The sequence below is a fragment of the Mesoplodon bidens genome, assembly GCF_964165515.1.
Source record: "Mesoplodon bidens genome assembly, chromosome: 1".
In the NCBI taxonomy this organism is placed as follows: Eukaryota; Metazoa; Chordata; class Mammalia; order Artiodactyla; family Ziphiidae; genus Mesoplodon; species Mesoplodon bidens.
The window spans coordinates 145,660,035-145,682,905 of NC_138176.1; the positions used below are offsets into that span (position 1 = coordinate 145,660,035).

General features: G+C 39.3%; 1 protein-coding gene across 4 annotated transcripts in view; it reads left to right on the top strand.

Moving 5' to 3' along the window:
* The window catches only part of ATP8A1 (ATPase phospholipid transporting 8A1), a 235,941-nt gene that overhangs the window by 152,146 nt on the left and 60,924 nt on the right, over nt 1-22,871 (top strand). For all 4 annotated transcript variants that reach the window (XM_081225745.1, XM_081225744.1, XM_081225746.1 and 1 more), the window contains one exon: nt 6,522-6,694. In XM_081225745.1, the coding sequence (XP_081081871.1) occupies nt 6,522-6,694 (173 nt within the window). The remainder of the gene's footprint in view (nt 1-6,521; nt 6,695-22,871) is intronic.

Here is a 22,871-nt window from a genome sequence, read left to right on the forward strand (position 1 = left end):
TTCCCAGGAATAAATACAGGTGCTGAAGGCTTATTTGTATTCTGACCCAAATACCAACATATAGTTTGAACTAAATAAGTATGTATATGTATACTTTTTTCCTTTAACTTTTGCTCTTTGGCTTAGCCTTGCTGATGACTCCTTCTGGGATAAGATGAGTGATCACACATTTTCTTCTGTCACTATAAGTAACTGTGGCCCTGGAGCAGGGACCCATATGACACCCACACCACAACATTTAGGTGTTACATTTTACACTATCTGTAATCTTCACATCATTTCTGCTGGTTAGACTGGAATAGACTAGTCTTCTAGTCAAAGGCAAGAGGCTTTTATTTACCTCTCCTTAGGGGTATTTCCACATTCTCTACTGGGGTGTTTCCTGGATATGTTCCTAAGTAAGACTATCTGTCCTGTAAACCCCTGAAAGGAATCAGGAAGAAAAACCAAAGGCCAGAGGCTGAAAAGGGCCATTTTTATGCATGTGCTTTCTACAACATTACATTTGGGGCCATCAAAATCATAGTTCTTAGGTGGCCTAACATGTTCTTTGCACATCTGGCCTCTGGGTTCTTTAGAGTGTTCCAAGCAGAGTTTTTTTTTTTTCTTTTTTTTGCGGTACGCGGGCCTCTCACTGCTGTGGCCTCTCCCGTTGCGGAGCACAGGCTCCGGACGCGCAGGCTCAGCGGCCATGGCTCACAGGCCTAGCCGCTCCGCGGCATGTGGGATCTTCCCAGACCGGGGCACAAACCCATGTCCCCTGCATTGGCAGGCGGATTCTCAACCACTGCGCCACCAGGGAAGCCCCCAAGCAGAGTTTTTGCCAAAATGCAAACGACATCTTGCATGCTATGATACTTTCCAAACAAGTCAGGGCTTTCAATTTATTTCACTGTAAAATTGTGTTCATTGTCTAGGGTGCCCTCTGTGATTTTTATCAAAGATTTCCTTGGCAAAGGTCATGTAAAAGTAATTTTAAAAGATTATCATAAAGCTGCCAGTCTTTGATTTCTTAAAAATTGTTGTTATTTTATTTTATTGGAGGGTATGTTGGGGGTCAGGGCAGGCCACCCTAAAATACGCCAGACTGGCATATTGAATATTTTGAATTAAAGTTACTTAGGAAACAGCCAATCCAAGAAGAACATTCTGACCCTCCTTTGTCTTTAGAAAGCAAGAAATAAATCTCCATTTGAAAAGTACCTGCCCTGCACTAGGAGGTAGATAGACATCCTTATCACTAGAGATAGGAAATTCCGGGCCAAGAAGGCTGTTTAAACAAAACTTGTTACTTCCTCACTAATTTACTACCCCAAGCTTAAATGTCTCTGTCTTGTCAATTCTTTACAAATTTGTTGTTACTTTGTCTAAAAAATATAAAAACTGCCTGCTTTGGTCACTTCTTAGGTCCCATTTCTATGAGACCTCCATGTGTACTAATTAAATTTGGGTTTTTTTCCCTCCTGTTAATCTGTCTTGTGGCAATTTAATTATTAGGCCAGCCAAAAAAACTCAAGAAGCAGAGGGTGGGAAATTTCCCCTCCCCAACAGGTATTGTATGAACATATTATCTGTTTTGCCAGGTAATACCCTAAAGATCCAAATAGAACTTTATTAAGGCCCTTTGGTCCGAGTTATCTTTGTGAGGAATTGTGCTTGACCTAATTATCTGCCAAGCATCTTTCTTTCTTTTTTCTTTTCCAAGCATGTTTCTTATAAACCAAATACACATTGTTTTCGTCTCATTAATCCACTATTATATAACCTGCTTGATCACTAAGTAGCTAGTCTAGGTGTTGATTCCATTATATTCATTAGACAATTTCTGTTACATGAGATAGAAGGAGATGTTAGATCATAACCACCACTTTGGTCTCCATTTCCTCTGCAATAAAATAAGCACACTAACATTTTATTTATTGCTCTAATTAGAAGTGTCCAAGATTACACAGGAGTTTTACAGGCAGCAAAAAACAATCCTCAAAATGGTCACACAACAAAATCATTGTAACTTCCCACCAGGTATTCTCCAATCATTAATAATTTGGTTATTCTTTTATTACCAAGCTTGTATTGATTTTATTTCATCTCTTTATCAAGGGCCTCAGTCCTGCAGGGAAGTAGAGATATAAACATATAAGCAATTATACATCATGCTACATTGTGTAAGTATAAACACACATTTGGAGAATCCAAAAGGTAGAGGTATTCATGTCACCTGGAGGACTCAGGAAAAATAGAGTCGGGGACGTTTCTTGGTTTATTTATTTGTTCATTGCTTTCCGTATGTAGTCTTAAAGGAAAAAAAGAGTGACAGTGGGGGAGAATAAAGATGCAAAGGAGAAGAGGGAGGAACAGAGGTGAGAAAAGAAGGCAGGTCTTCCCCACAGCTCAGGAATTAGGGAGGATTAGGTAAAAGGAAGTTTCGAGGTTAAGAGAGAATTATTTTTTGGTACGAATGTTCTCAGTAAAGCAGGTAGATGTTTGCTGCACTGACAGGAACCAAATTTGGAGTCTGAAGAAGGGAAAAAAAGGTCTGGAGTAACCTCTGGGAACAGTGGAATCGGCTAGGCCTGGGTGAAAGTATAGATCAGCAGTAGTGAGCACCCATATAAGAGAGGAGAGCTGGAGTAGAGCCTGGCCTCAGGGGGAGGTGATTTTATTCCCTTCTTAGTCCCTGTTGTGTCAGGACTAAGAACAGAGAAGTGTTGGCTGTGGACTGAATTGTGACTTGGCAAAGCAGGAAAGCTTGCAGGAGCTCCTAAGGGCCCCTGATGAGCACTTGGCTAGGTGCAGCCCATGGGCAGGGAGAAGAGAGCTGAATGCTCAACTGTCGTGTCCACATGGGATGCAGGCTGTGAGAGGTGCAGGCAAATCCCGCTTTCCCTGCGGCTCCTTCGCATACCTGGGTCCCCGCCTGGTGAGACGCCTGAATGCCTGTCTGTCTCCCCAAACTGGCTTTACTTCTGACTCTCCCTGATTATAGCAACAAATGCTCCTTTTCTTTCAGCCCACAAATAAGACTTTGTAGCATAAGGAGATACAGAGCTTTTATGTTGTTGTACTCTGTGGTCTTTTATCCTTTTTCTGAGTTAGCTTCTCATTTATATATTTACACTTTCACATGTCACTAAGTTTAAATGTTTAAACATTTCCCCCTTTAGTAGCCAAAAAGAAAACAAAGCAACAGCTAATGTAGTAATAAATTTATTTCTAGCTACAGGAGATAAGCTTCAATGCAATATGGCCATAAAGTATGGCTCCCAGGCTTAGGGGAGAAGCAATAAACTTTCATAAATAAAAGAATTTTAAAATACTCCTGGCAGTATAAATAAGGGTGAAATATAACATGTAACTGGAAGCACACAGCCAACAACAGAGCTGCTTACAAAATAAAACTGTAAACGAAAATAAGAAAGTGTTTGCAGCTTTTCTGTTGTTGTTACCTTTCGCCCTAGGTAGGCTGACTGGAGAATTCACTGTGCGAAGATTTTGACTCACCCTCTGAAATGTGATCTCTGTTACATCTCCTGACACCTTTTGATTTGCTGCAGATCTGTGATAATCACCCAGGAAACCCAGGGATGCTGACGCCACAAATAAGTTCTCAATACCTTTTAAGGTGTTAGGGATGCTGATGCCACAAATAAGTTCTCAATACATTTTAAGGTGTTAGAGAACGCCCTCAGAAGAAGGGAGAGTGGGGCACACAGGACTGTGTCAAGCAGGCTGGACCATGAGGGGCTTGCACAGCCATGGGTTTACTTGACTTTGAGTCTTGCTTTGCAGCTGATCTATAAAGAAATTTGAAGTCCTCCTGAGGTACATCTCAGGTTTCATTTGGGTTTTCAGATCAGGAGTGACTTGGGCAAAACTTAAAAAAACAGAGTAGCGGATGGATGGATGGATGGATGGATAGGTAAGTAGATAGGTAGATAGGCAGGCAAGCAAATAAATACACAGGTACACACATATGCATTTTAGTGGACAATGCCTTGGTTTGAAAGACTGTTGAAGTAATAATCCCTATTATTCTCTAGAAAATTAAAGAGCACGAAGGAGAAGACTGACTGTCTGTCTGTCTCTCTCTCTCTCTCAAATCAGAAGTGATAATAGAGGGGAAATGGAGTGCTTCCAGTGGAGTGAAATCAAAATTTATCAGTGCTCCCATTCCATAAATATGTCTTTCCCGAACATCTGTAATTACAGGCACTGTTTGTGGCTGGGAACCATATTAAACATTGTCTCTCCCCTCAAGGAACTGAGGGTCTAGCTAGCATAGAGTGAATTACACATGATAGCACTGAGTGAGTCTGGGAGGGCTTGGGAGGACAGCTTGGTTTCAAAGGTAGTGGAATATCTTAGGAGGAAAGGGTGGTCCAGAGAGAGGGAATAAAGGAGTCAAGGTTGTGAAGAGAAAAGCGAATGAAAGTTAGCTGGACTTGGATTTTAGACTTTATCATGTAAGCAGTAGAAGCCATTGAAAATTTTTAGAGCAAGAAGAGACTCATTTGTATTTCAAGTTTGTTTTGTAAAGAGCAGCCTCTGTTGGTGGTAAAGACAAGATGAGAGACAGATGATGAGGGCTCTAGGGAAACAACAGGGGAAATGGTATGGGGATTCCACTTATGATTTGCTATGCCTGGTACTGTTGGTTTTGTTTTTGCTGGATAATGTAGAGAAAGACTAGCTAGTACAGAAATTTAATTCTGAGTTTGGTTTCACTATTTAGTAGCCATGTGTTTTGGGGCAAGGAAATTAAACTCTAAGTCTCATGCTTATCATCTGCAGAATGGGTACAATAGTTGTGCTTCCTGCACAGGGTTGTAATAAGTGTTAACTGAAGTATTGTATCTGTGTGTGTAGCCCTTAGAACCATGACTGGTGTGTGGTACATGCTAAATATTGTTTTATTTTATTTTCATTTTTTATGCACACATTAATCTGCTTGTTTGTTCATTTTGTCTATGGGAATTCGCTTTTAAGACAATCCAGGGTAATCTGCTATGGATAGTCATTGATAAATTTTGCTTGCAGAATCTTGCTGACACTTTTTACCTCCTTTTCTTAAAATTCTCTTGGGCCAGAAGTTTCCAGTAGGAAATAGGAGAGTGAGGCCTGTAAATTAAAACAGCTCTTTCCCCCCGATGTAAAGTGTGAACGGAAAATTTTGCAAAGAATGCTGCTATATGGCGGTCCTTCATGTCACTGTGTGTAACAAGGAACAGGGGAAGTGTTAAATGAAGTTCCAGCGTTCGGGGGGTTGGGCAGTTTTACTTTATGGTACAACACAGTTCTGTTATTTCGATAAACAGATCCTGAAATTCCAGAACATAGTGTGAACCACATTTGAAATACGAATGTAGAAACACCTTGAAAAATCCCCAATATAAAATTTTAATTACCTCTGTCTTTGCTTCCCTCTTTGTGAAGATAACTCAAATAACTGTACCACAGTCTTAAATTGGAACAATAATTATATCTCCTTTGAATATAACAAAAATTATTATGTATTATTTTTTACTATAGGTATATTTTATTATATAAACATAGATTTGTTAAATTTATTATATAAATAACTGCCGGCTCAGATACTAGCACTCAGAACAAAACTCTAATAGGAAGTAATTGTTCCTTACATTTCCTTGTGCAGAGCCCGTGTTCTGTTTCTTCATAATGTTAGGGCTCCATTGAAATAAGAAGCTGTCCCTATCAGGTCCCTATCAGGAAGAGTCTACAGGATCTAGGGAGAAAAATTAAGTATCTTGAAATCTTTTCCCTTTGAAGAGCTGGGAAAGCAATAGTTCTTAACAGAGGGAGACAAATACAACCTCTCTATATAGCTGAGGTGAACACAGCCTTCCATGACACTAAAGGTTTTTATTGTGCCTGAAAGTGAACTCTTCATTGATGGAAGGGGTTCTTTTATTCAATCTGTCAGGATTACTAGGCCACATGTCACCATCCCCAGCTGAAATACAGCATCATGAAATCACGATTAAAGTTATAGATGCCAATTCATGAAGTGGCAAAAGATTACAGATACTACATTTCCTCCTCTTGAGAATTAAGTTTCAGTCGCATTGACAACTTCTGAAAGAATACCCATAAATTATTTAAATTATATTCCCCAACTTTTCCCCTTGATTCATAGCTAAGCAGTTTTGACTAGTTCAATGCTGTTATGCTTTAACAAGATAATGTACTGAAAATATTTTAAGAAGATTGTGACCCTGTGGTTGGAATAACGAGCAAAGATGGCAGGGGAATGGGTGACGTGTAGTCAAGTCTCAGCCCTGCTAGGACCAGGGTATGGCTTTAAGGGAGTCAGTCACTCACTTTTTCTGATAATGTCTGTCCAGTCTTCTCTGAGGGGCTTTCGTGAGAATCAGATGAGTAGAGGTATGTGAAAGCAATTTGAAACATAAAAAGCACTAAAAATAACTAAAAGTAGTTGCTGAACAACCTTGATAGAACAAATGGGAGTAAATGTTGAGAGCATCTTTCGTTTATTTTTACAGGGAACAAGGGAAACTCTCAGTCGTCACTGCACTACCCTTGGTGATGCTCTTCGGAAGGAGAATGACTTTGCTCTTATAATTGATGGGAAAACCCTCAAGTATGCCTTAACTTTTGGAGTACGGCAGTATTTTCTGGACTTAGCTTTGTCGTGCAAAGCTGTCATTTGCTGCAGGTAAGTTCTCCATGGTATTGTCAGATTTCAGTAATGAGCAACTGGATCCTAAGTTCTTGATTTTTAAAGTTCCTTGAAGTTATTTTATCCAGAATCCATAAATGTCAGGTTATTTATTTATTAATTCATTCACTCAGGGTTCACAAACTGGGATAGCATTTATTAGCAGAGTTTTGAAAGTGAGTCCTGACAATCATTAATGATTATTGTTCATAATTTGAATTGGCAGGTTTCTTGCCATTCTGTGTTTATTTACCTGCATTTCCATCCAGGGTTGTTTCTCTAAAGGTTCTGTTTTCTATACTTAAATCTTTGATTCTGTTGCTTGGACTTATTTGGGGGAACGCATGATGGGAGACACTAACTGAATCATTTTCAAAACAGCTGAGCATTTTTCTGAAGGCTGTTTATTGACCATATAATCTTCTGACCTCTAATTTATAATATTGCCTATATCCTAAATTAAAATCTGTTTTGAGGTATCAAGGCCTACTCCATAGAATTGTATTTTTGTGAACTATTTAGCTCCAATCCTTCCTGAACTTCTTGTCAAAGAATCTTCCTCATGTCTTTGACTAAATTGTTTTAACAATGTCTTCCTAAAATTTAAAGTATATTTATGACTATGCCCAGTCTCTTCCCCTCTGGTCACCATGAAATGCAAGGATTTTCCTCTTTGCCACCCACTTACTGAATCTTACCAGCTGGTCAAACTAGGCGTTGGGTAGCAGTTTCTCAAATTGCTTTCTCTTCATGCGAGATGAAATACTAGCAGGGCTTCTGGAGAATTTCTCAGAATCTGTGCTTTTAATATTATCTTTAAAGCTGTACTATTGGCCTTTATTTTGTCTTTTAAAATATATTTATGAATAAAAGAATCTTCTGCTTTTTAAAACTTTTTTTGGTCCAGGCTTTATCTTAAATATCCTGTATATGATATTGTCTCCAAACTTATAAGCCATGCCTTATAGGTATTTCCTACATTTCAGTGGGGTTTTTTTGTGAAATATAGTTTAAACCATACTTAATAAATATCCTTGATAAGTGTCATTTCAGCCTATAAAATTGTTATACTCAGAGCATTAAGAGAGTTGCTTATTATTCCTAGGAATCTAATTATTTCATTTAATTTTTCTTCTCTGTGGCATGTGTTAATAAATACTATTACTATAAAGCTTTTAGGCAATACAGTGTACAGATATTTAGTATTAGTAATAATCAGACTCTGCTTAACCATGAAGAAAAAATTGGAAATTATTTTCTTCCCTGTCTTATTTAAAAAGCATGAGAAGAGGGAGGGGATATGGGGATATAAGTACGCATATAGCTGATTCACTTTGCTATACAGCAGAAACTAACACAACATTGTAAAATAGTTATACTCCAACAAAGATGTTAAAAATAAATAAATAAAAATTAAAAGCATGAGGATACTCATGATTTTTTAATTTCTACTTTTCCAGTGATGTTTCTTGGTTCCTTTGTAAATCTCTTGACCAGGTCTTAGTAACATTCAACTCTGATGCTCTCCCATCAGGATAATTTTGTGCCAGACTTGGTTGTTTAATCACTTTCATTAACGGAGGCACAAGGATCAACAAAAGATTGCTCAAAAGCACATTAAGTGATATGGCTGTTGGCTCCTATTCAGAAACAGAATGGACCACAGAGCTGTTTAGATAAAATGACCGGTTCCCTTGAGCCAGCATCCGTTCTGTGCCGACTGTGTGCTGGGGAGAGATGCTGCACATACAAGGATGAACAGGACGTCCTGCCTGCTCTCCTTCGTATTTGTGTCTGCCTTGTGTTTTAAGCAGACTCACAGTTGGTTTGAAAGACGTGGGAGGCCGATTTCATCGCAGCTGAGCCTCATTCCTAGAGCATTGTTTAACACGGTACCTCCCACCATTCTTCAGAAAGTCGAACCACAAAATTAAACAATAGCAGAGGGAGAGAAAAACTAGAAAGCAGAGTCCAGGGAGAAAACAATATGTTCTGTGCTTGTGAAATTCCCTCCTGAGATCCTCATTCTGGATGCTTACAAGTCACATGGACCTCAGCACCCCTCCAGGTCTCCATGTCCCAGGCCCCTGGGAGGGACACACACTGCCGTGCACGTGCAGCTCTGCTCTGACACTGAGCTTATAAAGATGTGGGTGGCCCCTTCCTCCCTCCATCCTGTTTTATGCATGTTTGAGGACCATGAAGGTCCCACTGCAAACATTGAGTTTTATTTAGAGTTTTAGGGGGTTTTTTTAAAAGTAAAAAACTTTCCTCTGCTTTTTTCCTCTAATTACCTTCATATTCTCTCTTTTCGCCTAAGGACTGTGGTTCAGCTTCCGGTCTGGCTTTGAGAATTCGTCTAAGCCCATAATTACATCAGTGCCACTGCCCGATTTATATCTGTGCACCTTCTTGGCCCGGTGCTGCTTGACATTTAAACTACTGGCACAGACCATCTTCTTGTCATTTAGCTTACTGACCTTGAAGCATAATTTCCATGATGATTCCTCACTGTGAGGAATAGGTGGGCAGTTCTGCATATCCTTCTTTACAGTTAAATGCACGCATTCTTTCTCCTGGTTTCTCAGATGATTGTAATCTCCTAGCCTCAGGAAATTCTCTATTTTACTCCATTATAAGAAACCCTCTGGATAAATACTGAATATTATTTCAAAATACAGTAGGGCACTGTTTCTCAAATTAGTTTATGTTCATGCTGGCTTTCTAGGTTTTTCCCTCAAACGACTTTACAGTTTATTTCTCGTCAGTCCACACATGAAGATAATTCAACATCTGCTCTTCCTCGGCAGTCTTCTCTTTGCTAGAGTGGAAGTAGGGGGAAAGCCTCCCTTAATGGATAATGAGGCTCTGGACATTAGCTGCATCTTCAGGATTACATCAGCCACTTTTCTTCCCTGACATTATCAGCATGAAGGGCAGGAGGCAGTTTTTAGTGTTTGCCTAATTGACAGAGTTATAAAGATGAACGTTTTCCCTGAAGAGTCTACAGTTGAATTGAAAGAAACAGTTGTTCTCTGTCAGTTGTCATGACATCTCTTACTCACCATCATTTTCTAAAGGGAATACTCAGAGACAGAAATAATCCCCTGGCCCCCAAATTATTCAGGGCTTTGGAGTGCTGGTTTTGGTTTACAGAGTGAAGGTTGCATGTTATACATCAAATAATTTTTTCAATTATGTAAAATCCAAGAAGTAAAATAAAATCTGTTTTTAGCAGTCTACCAAGTACTGTGTTTTCATAGGTACTGTGCAGTTTTTGTTTCTACCACTGTGCGAATTTACCTGTATAACCTGAGTAGTTTAATAGTAAACATGCATGTTATGTTAAAGGAGTTTCTGGTAAGTTTTCCTAGTCCCTTCTTCAGGTACACTGATTTTTACCATTTGGTGTGATCACAGATACTTTTGAAGAACAAATGAAAGCTATGGACGAATTTTACACAGACATGTAAAATTGAATGTACCACTTAAGGGATTTCACAGACTCCCTGGAACTCCTTGGACAGGTAGAGGGGGAAAAGGCTTGCTCCAGGACTCATGGAGATTTGTGTACACAGCTAAGATCAAGAGCTATTCTACAAACTAACTGTATCAGATAAATACTTTCTCATCTCAGCTGCCACTATTTTATGCCCTAAGGTCTTACAGGTTGTGTAATTGATAGAAGGGCACCTTAGCTGGGGATTTATGAAATGCTTGTTCTAGCTTCACTGCTCTGGCACTTTGGACACCTAATGGAATCACTCTGACCTTGGTTTTGTGACCTGTAAAATGAAGAGCTTAGCATATAGCAGTGATTCAAATATTCCAGGGAGAATGGATTTCTACAGCAGTTAAGACTGGAGCTTCTCTGGCATAGAAAGGTGGGAAACCCATGCACACAGACACCCTTCCTGGGTTAGCTTCTTCCAGCTTGAGAGCTACTAGGCCAGGGGACCTCTCCTAGCCCTTTCAGTTTTTGGATGAACCCTACTTCTTTTGGCCACTCTGTGCTGGGAAGAGTCTGTCTACTGCTTGGATCTGCTTAATTCAGGGAAGCATCTGTTCTACCTCTTTTAATATTCCCTCCAGAAGAGAGTGGGAACGTTACAGTGGCGTATCGCTGTGTGTTAAATAGCATGTGGTTTCAGAGATCCTCGTCAGTTCACATAAGCCAGCCTTTCAAAGAATCTTACATTTTTTCTGTAGTTGTCAGTTTAGCTTAAACATATTTTGAAACTTATGTTCTGTGACAGTTGGTTGAAAATTGGCCTAGAGCCTCCAAGCTTTTAGACTGTCTAGTAATCACTGTTCTCCTACATAATTTATGTACTCATGTCTTCTGAAAAGCAGAAGTGAAATTGAAGTAAGCATTTTTCCCTACTTGCAACATCTCTAATCAAAGTTTAACCCCCTTTTAGGCCCTTTTCCCCAGAGTGCATAAGAAAACACTTGACTTCAGTGAGTGCCCTCACTCGGGAGTGGCATTCCAGGCAAAACCTTTCACCTGAGTCCGATCGAGGGGCCCTCCAAGAAGGCGTCTAAAGGGACACCTTGAATACTTTCTGTCATAGCCTAAGAATGTTAAGTAAAGGGTCAAGACAGATCCGCTTCTTGAATGTTTTGGGGTTGTCTTAAACTTTAAGGATTTGTCTAAATAAATGTTCTACTTAAAGGGTAGTCATAAAGCACAAATGAAGCTAATAAATGCTCAACAGACATTCCTTTAAAGAAAGAAGTTTGTGAACACGTTGGATGCCAAGCAGATGTTTGGCTTTGAGAAGACTTACAAACGCTTAATGAACGTCAACCATATATTTGCTTCCAAGAAAATATGAATAAATGTTGGCAATGTTGAGAGAATATTTCTTTCATACATGTATGGCTAAAAGAGGACACACTGAATAAATTTTATAACTTCATAAAATGCCCATATTTTGTGTTAATATAATAATAAGTTGCTCAACTCTGTTCATCTCATTTGCTTTTCTACCTCTACTGAGTAATGTTAAAGGAAATACATGGCCATATTATAGCCTGGTAGCCAATTATGATGATGTACATCATCAGGGGAGTCCATATTGGACAGTAAAATATCTAAAAACTTACGAGAAATCTAAATGCTGTAGAATCCCACTGTAATTCGTTATATAGTTTTAGATGTGACTCAATTTACATAAGCCACCATCACTAACACACATACACAAACACACTAATTAGAACCACAGATTGTATAATTCTGATAAAACAGAGTTAGACTGTACTGGAAAGTACAACAAGCATAAGTGTAAAGCTCAGTGAATTTTTACAAAGTGAACACACTCCCGTATCAATCACCCAAACATGACCAGCACCCCAGATGCCCCCTCATGCTTCCTGTATTTTATTATCTTCCCAAGGATAACTGCTAACTTGATTTCCATCACCATCTTTCTTAAGTTATATCTTGTTCATTTCAGTCTTTTTCTGTTTTGCATCTTGCTCATTTGGTGTAAACATATGTGTCTTCCATAGCTACATTCAAATTCTTTATAATTCTTTTCTGTTCAGCAGTTTTAAGTACAGAGCTCTGCAGCCTCCCACTAAAGGTCTCCCTAAAGCTTTCCATCAATCAGTAAATCAGTACTACTCTAATATGTTCTTCAGTCAAATACAGATCCATCTAAGAGATAACTTACACTTCTCCTTCAGTTCTACAGTGATAGAATGAAAGAACTTAATTTTCCAATTTGCTAAGGACATGGTATATAGAATCTACGTCATGATCTGATCTGTCAAACTAGTGATTGCACCATGTGGGAAAGGGAAGCAGAGTTAGTTTGGTGTAACTGGTTCTCCTTAAACCCTTGCTAGTTTCTAGTAATTATCTTCTTCTTAATAAACCTATCTGAGCAATCCCCACTTAGGGCAAATTAAAGGTTTAGTGTCTTGATCCAGACTAGAGTTCCAGGAGTTGAGATCATGTAGAATAGTAAGTCATGGCTGTCTAGAAACTGTGCGACATGGAGTGAAGAGAAAAGAGAGACAAAATCCTAGCAGAAAGATGATCCTCGGAAAACAAAAGACATATTGCCAAGAGAGCAGTGAGAGAAACAACAAATGCATGTAATATGATGGGCTTTATTTTTTTTTAATGTAACTTTTTTTAACATCTTTATTAGAGTATAATTGTTTTACAATGGTGTGTCAGTTTCTGCTTTATAACAAAGTGTATCAGTTATACATATACATATGTCCCCATATCTCTTCCCTCTTGCATCTCCCTCCCTCCCACCCTCCCTATCCCACCCCTCTAGGTGGTCACAAAGTACTGAGCTGATCTCCCTGTGCTATGCGGCTGCTTCCCACTAGCTATCTATTTTATGTTTGTTAGTATATATATGTCCATGCCACTCTCTCACTTTGTCCCAGCTTACCCTTCCCTCTCCCCATATCCTCAAGTCCATTCTCTAGTAGGTCTGCATCTTTATTCCCATCTTGCCCCTAGGTTCTTCTGACCATTTCCTTTTCTTTTTTTTTTTTTTTTACATTCCATATATATGTGTTAGCGTATGGTATTTGTTTTTCTCTTTCTGACTTACTTCACTGTATGACAGTCTCTAGGTCCATCCACCTCACTACAAATAACTCAGTTTTATTCATTTTTATGACTGAGTAATATTCCATTGTAAATATGTGCCACATCATCTTTATCCATTCATCTGTTGATGGACACTTAGGTTGCTTCCATGTCCTGGCTATTGTAAATAGAGCTGCAATGAATATTTTGGTACATGACTCTTTTTGAATTATGGTTTTCTCAGGGTATATGCCCAGTAGTGGGATTGCTGTGTCCTACAATAGTTCTATTTTTAGTTTTTTAAGGAACCTCCATACTGTTCTCCATAATGGCTGTATCAATTTACATTCCCACCAACAGTGCAAGAAAGTTCCCTTTTCTCCACACGCTCTTCAGCATTTATTGTTTGTAGATTTTTTGATGATGGACATTCTGACCGATGTGAGATGGTATCTCATTGTAGTTTTGATTTGCATTTCTCTAATGATTAATGATGTTGAGCATTCTTTCATGTGTTTGTTGGCAATCTGTATATCTTCTTTGGAGAAATGTCTATTTAGGTCTTCTGCCCATTTTTGGATTGGGTTGTTTGTTTTTTTGATATTGAGCTGCATGTGTTGCTTGTATGTTTTGGAGATTAATCCTTTGTCAGTTGCTTCATTTGCAAATATTTTCTCCCATTCTGAGGGTTGTCTTTTCATCTTGTTTATGGTTTCCTTTGCTGTGCAAAAGCTTTTAATTTTCATTAGGTCCCATTTGTTTATTTTTGTTTTTATTTCCATTTGTCTAGGAGGTGGGTCAAAAAGGATTTGCTGTGATTTATGTCATAGGGTTTTCTGCCTATGTTTTCCTCTAAGAGTTTGATGGTGTCTGGCCTTACATTTAGGTCTTTAATCCATTTTGAGTTTATTTTTTGTGTACGGTGTTAGGGAGTGTTCTAATTTCATTCTTTTACATGTAGCTGTCCAATTCTCCCAGCACCAGTTATTGAAGAGGCTATCTTTTCTCCACTGTATATTCTTGCCTCCTTTATCAAAGATAAGGTGACCATATGTGCGTGGGTTTATCTCTGGGCTTTCTGTCCTGTTCCATTGATCTATATTTCTGTTTTTGTGCCAGTACCATACTGTCTTCATTACTGTAGCTTTGTAGTATAGTCTGAAGTCAGGGAGCCTGATTCCTCCAGCTCCGTTTTTCTTAGTATTGCTTTGGCTATTCGGGGTCTTTTGTGTTTCCATACAAATTGTGAAATTTTTTGTTCTAGTTCTGTGAAAAATGCCAGTGGTAGTTTGATAGGGATTGCATTGAATCTGTAGATTGCTTTGGGTAGTATAGTCATTTTCACAATGTTGATTCTTGCAATCCAAGAACATGGTATATCTCTCCATCTATTTGTATCATCTTTAATTTCTTTCATCAGTGTCTTATAATTTTCTGCATACAGGTCTTTTGTCTCCTTAGGTAGGTTTATTCCTAGATATTTTATTCTTTTTGTTGCCATGGTAAATGGGAGTGTTTTCTTAATTTCACTTTCAGATTTTTCATCATTAGAGTATAGGAATGCAAGAGATTTCTGTGCATTAATTTTGTATCCTACTACTTTACCAAATTCATTGATTAGCTCTGGTAGTTTTCTGGTAGCATCTTTAGTATTCTCTGTATAGTATCATGTCATCTGCAAACACTGACAGCTTTACTTCTTCTTTTCCGGTTTGGATTCATTACTTTTTCTTCTCTGATTGCTGTGGCTAAAACTTCCAAAACTATGTTGAATAATAGTGGTGAGAGTGGGCAACCTTGTCTTGTTCCTGATCTTAGTGGAAATGGTTTCAGTTTTTCAGCATTGAGGATGATGTTGGCTGTGGCTTTGTCATATATGGCCTTTATTATGTTGAGGAAAGTTCCCTCTATGCCTGCTTTCTGCAGGGTTTTTATCATAAATGGGTGTTCAAATTTTGTTGAAAGATTTCTCTGCATCTATTGAGACGATCATATGGTTTTTCTCCTTCAATTTGTTAATATGGTTTATCACATTGATTGATTTGTGTATATTGAAGAATCCTTGCATTCCTGGGGTAAACCCCACTTGATCATAGTGCATGATCCTTTTAATGTGCTGTTGGATTCTGTTTGCCAGTATTTTGTTGAGGATTTTTGCATCTATGTTCATCAATGATATTGGCCTGTGGTTTTCTTTCTTTGTGACATCTTTGTTTGGGTATCAGAGTGATGGTGGCCTTGTAGAATGAGTTTGGGAGTGTTCCTCCCTCTGCTATATTTTGGAAGAGTTTGAGAAGGATAGGTGTTAGCTCTTCTCTAAATGTTTGATAGAATTTGCCTGTGAAGCCATCTGGTCCTGGGCTTTTTTTTGTTGGAAGATTTTTAATCACAGTTTCAATTTCAGTGCTTGTGATTAATCTGTTCATATTTTCTATTTCTTCCTGCTTCAGTCTCAGAATGTTGTGCATTTCTAAGAATTTGTCCATTTCTTCCAGGTTGTCCATTTTATTGGCATATAGTTGCTTGTAGTAATCTCTCTTGATCCTTTGTATTTCTGCAGTGTCACTTGTTACTTCTCCTTTTTCATTTCTAATTCTATTGATTTGAGTCTTCTCCCTTTATTTTCTTGATGAGTCTAGCTAATGGCTTATCAATTTTATCTTCTCAGAGAACCAGCTTTTAGTTTTATTGATCTTTGCTATTGTTTCCTTCATTTCTTTTTAATTTTTTCTGACCTGATCTCTATGATTTCTTTCCTTCTGCTAACTTTGGGGGTTTTTTGTTCTTCTTTCTCTAATTGCTTTAGGTGTCAGATTAGGTTGTTTATTTGAGATGTTTCTTGTTTCTTGAGTTTGGCTTGTATACCTATGAACTTCCCTCTTAGAACTGCTTTTGCTGCATACCATAGGTTTTGGGTCGCTGTGTTTTCATTGTCATTTGTTTCTAGGTATTTTTTGATTTCCTCTTTGATTTCTTCAGTGATCTCTTGGTTATTAAGTAGTGTCTTGTTTAGCCTCCATGTGTTTGTATTTCTTACAGATTTTCTCCTATAATTGATATCTAGTCTCATACCGTTATGGTCGGAAAAGATACTTGATACGATTTCAACTTTCTTAAATTTACCAAGGCTTGATTTGTGACCCAAGATATGATCTATCCTGGAGAATGTTCCATGAGCACTTGAGAAGAAAGTGTATTCTGTTATTTTTGGATGGAATGTCCTATAAATATCAATTAAGTCCATCTTGTTTAATGTATCATTTAAAGCTTGTGTTTCCTTATTTATTTTTATTTTTGATGATCTGTCTATTGGTAAAAGTGGGGTGTTAAAGCCCCCTACTATGATTGTGTTACTGTCGACTTCCCCTTTTATGGCTGTTAGTATTTGCCTTATGTATTGAGGTGCCCCTATGTTGGGTGCATAAATATTTACAATTGTTATATCTTCTTCTTGGATTGATCCCTTGATCATTATGTAGTGTCCTTCTTTGTCTCTTGTAATAGTCTTTGTTTTAAAGTCTATTTTGTCTGTTATGAGAATTGCTACTCCAGCTTTCTTTTGATTTCCATTTGCATGGAATATCTTTTTCCATCCCCTCACTTTCAGTCTGTATGTGTCCCTAAGTCTGAAATGGGTCTCTTGTAGACAACATATATACGGGTCTTGTTTTTGTATCCATTCAGCCAGTCTGTGTCTTTTGGTTGGAGCATTTAATCCATTTACTTTTAAGGTAATTATCGATATGTATGTTCCTATTACCATTTTCTTAATTGTTTTGGGTTTATTACTGTAGGTCTCTTCCTTCTCTTGTGTTTCTTGCCTAGAGAAGTTCCTTTAGCATTTGTTGTAGAGCTGGCTTGGTGGTGCTGAATTCTCTTAGTTTTTGCTTGTCTGTAAGGCTTTTAATTTCTCCATCAAATCTGAATGAGATCCTTGCTGGGTAGAGTAATCTTTGTTGTAGATTTTTGTATTTCATCACTTTAAATATGTCCTGCCACTCCCTTCTGGCTTGCAGAGTTTCTGCTGAAAGATCAGCTGTTAACCTTATGGGGATTCCCTTGTGTGTTACTTCATGTTTTTCCCTTGCTGCTTTTAATATTTGTTCTTTGTATTTCACTTTTGATAGTTTGATTAATATGTGCCTTGGCTTGTTTCTCCTTGGATTTATCCTGTATGGGACTCTCTGTGCTTCCTGGACTTGATTAACTATTTCCTTTCCCATATTAGGGAAGTTTTCAACTATAGTCTCTTCAAATATTTACTCAGTCCCTTTCTTTTTCTCTCCTTCTGGGACCCCTATAATTCAAATGTTGGTGCGCTTAATGTTGTCCCAGAGGTCTCTGAGACTGTCCTCAATTCTTTTCATTCTTTTTTCTTTATTCTGTCTGCAGTAGTTATTTCCACTATTTTATCTTCCAGGTCACTTCTCTGTTCTTCTGCCTCAGTTACTCTGCTATTGATCCCTTCTAGAGAATTTTTAATTTCATTTATTGTGTTGTTCATCTCTGTTTGTTTGCTCTTTAATTCTTCTAGTTCCTTGTTAAACGTTTCTTGTATTATCTCCATTCTCTTTCCAAGATTTTGGATCATCTTTACTATCGTTATTCTGAATTCTTTTTCAGGTAGACTGCCTATTTCCTCTTCATTTGTTAGTTCTGGTGGGTTTTTACCTTGCTCCTTCATCTGCTGTGTGTTTCTCTGTCTTCTCATTTTGCTTAACTTACTGTGTTTGGGGTCCTGTTTTTGAAGGCTGCAGGTTCATAGTTTCCGTTGTTTTTGGTGTCTGTCCCCGGTGGCTAAGGTTGGTTCAGTGGGTTTTCTAGGCTTCCTGGTGGAGGGGACTAGTGCCTGTGTTCTGGTGGATGAGGCTGGATTCTGGTGGGCAGGTCAACGTCTGGTGGTGTGTTTTGAGGTGTCTGTGGCCTTATTATGATTTTAGGCATAAATCTGTGCTAATGGGTGGGGTTGTGTTCCTGTCTTGCTAGTTGTTTGGCATAGGGTGTCCAGCACTGTAGCTTGCTGGTCGTTGAGTGAAGCTGGGTGCTGGTGTTGAGATGGAGATCTCTGGGAGATTTTCACCATTTGACTACGTGGAGCTGGGAGGTCTCTTGTGGACCAGTGTCCTGACCTTGGCTCTCCCACCACAGTGGCACAGCCGTGATGCCTGTCAGGAGCACCAAGAGCCTGTCCTCCAAACGGCTTAGAATAAAAGGGAGAAAGAAAGAAAGAAGAAGATAAAGTAAAATAAAATAAAGTTATTAAAATAAAAAATAAGTATTAAGAAAAAAAATTCTTTAAGTAATAAAAAAAAATGGACAGAACCGTAGGACAAATGGTGAAAGCAAAGCTATACAGACAAAATCATACACAGAAGCATACACATACATACTCACAAAAAGAGAAAAAGGGGAAAAAATATATTTTTTTTTTGCTCCCAAAGTCCACCTCCTCAATTTAGGATGATTCTTTGTCTATTCAGGTATTCCACAGATGCAGAGTACATCAAGTTGATTGTGGAGATTTAATCCACTGCTCCTGAGGCTGCTGAGAGAGATTTCCCTTTCCCTTCTTTGTTCACACAGCTCCCGGGGTTCAGCTTTGGATTTGGACCCGCCTCTGCGTGTAGGTCGCTGGAGGGCATTTGTTCTTCACTCAGACAGGACTGGGTTAAAGGAGCAGCTGATTCGGGGGCTCTGGCTCACTCAGGCTGGCGGGAGGGAAGGGTCCGGATGCAGGGCGTGCCTGCGGCGGCGAGGCCGGCGTGATGTTGCACCAGCCTGAGGCGCGCTGTGCACTCTCCCAGGGAAGCCGTCCCTGGATCCTGGGACCCTGGCAGTGGCGGGCTGCACAGGCTCCCCGGAAGGTAGGTGTGGATAGTGACCTGTGCTTGCACACCGTCTTCTTGGTGGCGGCAACATCAGCCTTAGCATCTCATGCCCGTCTCTGGGGTCCGCGCTGATAGCCGTGGCTCGCGCCCGTCTCTGGAGCTCCTTTAAGCAGCGCTCTTAATCCCCTCTCCTCATGCGCCGGGAAACAAAGAGGCAAGAAAATGTCTCTTGCCTCTTCGGCAGGTCCAGACCTTTTCCAGAACTCCCTCCCGGCTAGCTGTGGCGCGCTAACCCCTTCAGGCTGTGTTCATGCCGCCAACCCCAGTCCTCTCCCTACGCTCCAACAGAAGCCCAAGTCTCAGCTCCCAGCGCTGCCCACCCCGGCGGGTGAGCAGACAAGCCTCTCGGGCTGGTGAGTGCCGGTCGGCGCCGATCCTCTGTACGGGAATCTCTCCGCTTTGCCCTCCGCACCCCTGTGACTGCGCTCTCTTCCGCGGCTCCAAAGCTTTCCCCCTCCGCCACCCACAGTCTCCACCCATGAAGGGGCTTCTAGTGTGTGGAAACCCTTCCTCCTTCACAGCTCCCTCCCACTGGTGCAGGTCCCGTCCCTATTCTTTTATCTCTGTTTGTTCTTTTTTCTTTCGCCCTACCCAGGTATGTGGGGAGTTTCTAGCCTTCTGGGAGGTCTGATGTCTTCTGCTAGCGTTCAGTAGGTGTTGTGTGGGAGTTGTTCCACATGTAGATGTATTTCTGATGTATTTGTGGGGAGGAAGGTGATTTCCGCGTCTTACTCTTCCCCCATCTTGAAACTCCTCCTGTTGGGCTTTATATTGAGGCACGAAAGAAGAGATGGTTCCAGGTAGCATTTTCCAAGAGGGAACGTTAAAATAGAGCAAGGGTGGGCAAACTTTTTCTGCCAAGAGCCAGATAGTAAGTATTTCAGGCTTTGCAGGCCATACAGTCTCTGTCACAACTACTTAACTCTGACAGTGTAGTTTGAAAGCAGCCCTAGACAATATGTAAGTGAATGGGTGTGGCTATGATCTCATAAGACTTTATGTAAAAATATGATGCTGCCTGGATTTGACCCTGGTGCCATAGTTAGCCAACCCATCATGGAATGTCAATTACTCATGAATGAACAGTAAAGGGAGTCGATTTTGACACATCTTTTCCGTAATATTGATGGAGTTCACCCCAGACTCCCTAGTCTGTAATTTATAGGCTCTTTCTTTTATTTTCTTGAGAACTGAGACATTTTCCCATCTCTCCTCACCTGGCATGTTTCCCTTCCTCCATGATTCCTCAAAGATGGCTGACGTTCTTTCTGTGGTGACAGCTGCACAGTCTGGCATCTCCATTCAATCTTTCTGTGCCCTTGGATTCAAGAAAATCCCTTAAAATGTGGATATATCCTGAAGTCAATTTGTTTTAAAATGAAGTGTCAATAGCAAGAGATATATGAGGAACCCAGGACCACAAACATGGATCCTGCTCTGTCACCCCAATGCCTTCCCTCTAGGGGGAGGTGCCAGCAAGGTGCTAGAAGACAAGGGCAGCCAAGGAATCAAGGTGGAAGATATGCCAGCTCAAAAAAAAAAAAAAAAAAGATATGCCAGCTCACCTCCCTAAGCTGGAAGCATTGTGGAGTCTTGAACTAAATGAAATTCTTCTTGGATTTTTATATATTATTTTAGTGTTTGCCCTCCATCACCAGTCACTTTTCACTCCTCTTTAGACAAACAGTCTCAAGTATTTAATATGTTCCCATCCATCTGCAATACTTTATTTGTATATCTGTGTAGCTATGAAAATATATAATATTGTTATATGTGATTTGATTTGAGGAATAAACACATATTTATAATGACATTCCAGCATAAATTTTTTGCCTTTTTTATTTTTCTCCATGTTTCTGACACCTTTTCATGTTACCATATGTAGGACAAGTTCATTTCTTCTCACCACCGCTTACTATTTTCCTGATGAATATACACCATTTTTATCTCTTCTATAGTGATAGCCACATGGGTTGCCCCTAAATCTTTATTATCACAGAAAGTGCTGAAATGAATATCCAATGTATGCACCCACACAAATGTTCTTCTAGGATATATACTTAGAAATGGGAATGCTTGGCTGAGGGAGATAGATAGATATATATATATATATATTTCAGTTCAATCAGAATTGTCTCATTGCTCCAAAACAGCTGCACTAGTGTTTACTCCCATATCCATGTAGGAAGGTTGCTGTTTCCCTAAACACCAGCACTTGGCATTCCTTATTTTATAACGTTGCCAGTTTGATGTTTGAAAAGTAGCATCTTGTTTTGATTTTTGTTTCTGTGATTACTAGGGAGATTGAGTAGTTCTTTATTTAACGATTTACCTCTCTGGATTTCTGCTTTTGAAGTTCTCTTTCTTTCTTTCTTTCTTTCTTTCTTTCTTCCTTCCTTCCTTCCTTCCTTCCTTCCTTCCTTCCTTCCATCATTCCTTCCTCCCTCCCTCCCTTCCTTCCTTCCTTCCAGTGTTTTTCAAGAACCCATTATGTGCCAGGCACCTTTATATGTGCTATAAATAGAGCAGTGAACAATAGAAAAATATACTCCCTGCCTTCACATAGTAGCTATTATTCAATAAAATAAATACACATATGCATAGTCAAAAAGGCAATATGTGCTGTGTGTCTTTGGATAGTAACTATTTATTATATATCAGACAGACATATAAAGTCAGTGGTAACACTTGCTATGAAGAAAAGTGGCACATTGAAAAAGGATAGGGATACAGAGCTTTCTGTTGTGTTTCCTGTATTTCTTTCTGCCTGTGTACTAGAATTCTTTGTGTGTTTTGGATATCAATTCTTTGTTGAGTATAGACATGACAGATGTCTTCTCATCTGGTTCCCTTCTTAATTCTGCCTGTGGTATTCTTCCTTGAACAGAAGTCATTGACCTTGAGATAGTCAAATTCCATTAATTTTTCCCTTTATGGTTTGTGCTTTGGAGATAGTAAGAACTTCTCACTCACAAAGGTATTCTCCAACATTTCCTTCAGTTAACTTTAGAGCTTTTTGTTTTTTTGATAGGTCTTTAAGCTTATTTTTTTTATATCTGTGTTGTGAATGAGAAGGGATCCAGTGTTATTCGTTTTTACATAGTGAGCAAATTCTCCCAATACTGCTTACTAAACAGTTCACCCTTTTCTTCTGTTTGTAATGCCATATGATCCAGAACTCAAGCTCCAGAGCCAGACTTTCCAGAGTCTAAGTCCAGGCTCCACCTCTTATTAGCTGAGTAACACATTGCTTGACTTCTCCAGCTTCAGTTTTCTTCATCTTTGAAACAGAGAGAAAAATAATTGTTCTCCTGGAATTGTGAGGAATAAATGGGTTAATATATGTACTCAGTGCATTATTAAAATTATGCTTCTCTTAGAAATGCTATCAAATTTTCTTTTATATAGCTAATTGAACATTTCTGATGAGAGGAATACTATAAAGATTTCTCTTTGACCACTGTGGCCTTTTCTGTGTCCTAAATTCTATTTTGTCTGGTATTAAAATTGCTAACCTGGCTTTCCTTTGTTTCGTATGGGCCTTGTCTTTTTTTTCCCCCACTAAACCCTTATGTTCAATCCTTCTGTATAACGTAGCCTCTAAGAATGCTGTCCTGTCTCTAAATCCACACTGCTTAGTGTTGAATTCTGTCTTCACCACTTACGTGCTGCTTTACCTTAAGTTATGTAATCTTTCTGTGCCTCAGTGTCCTCATTTGTAAAGTGG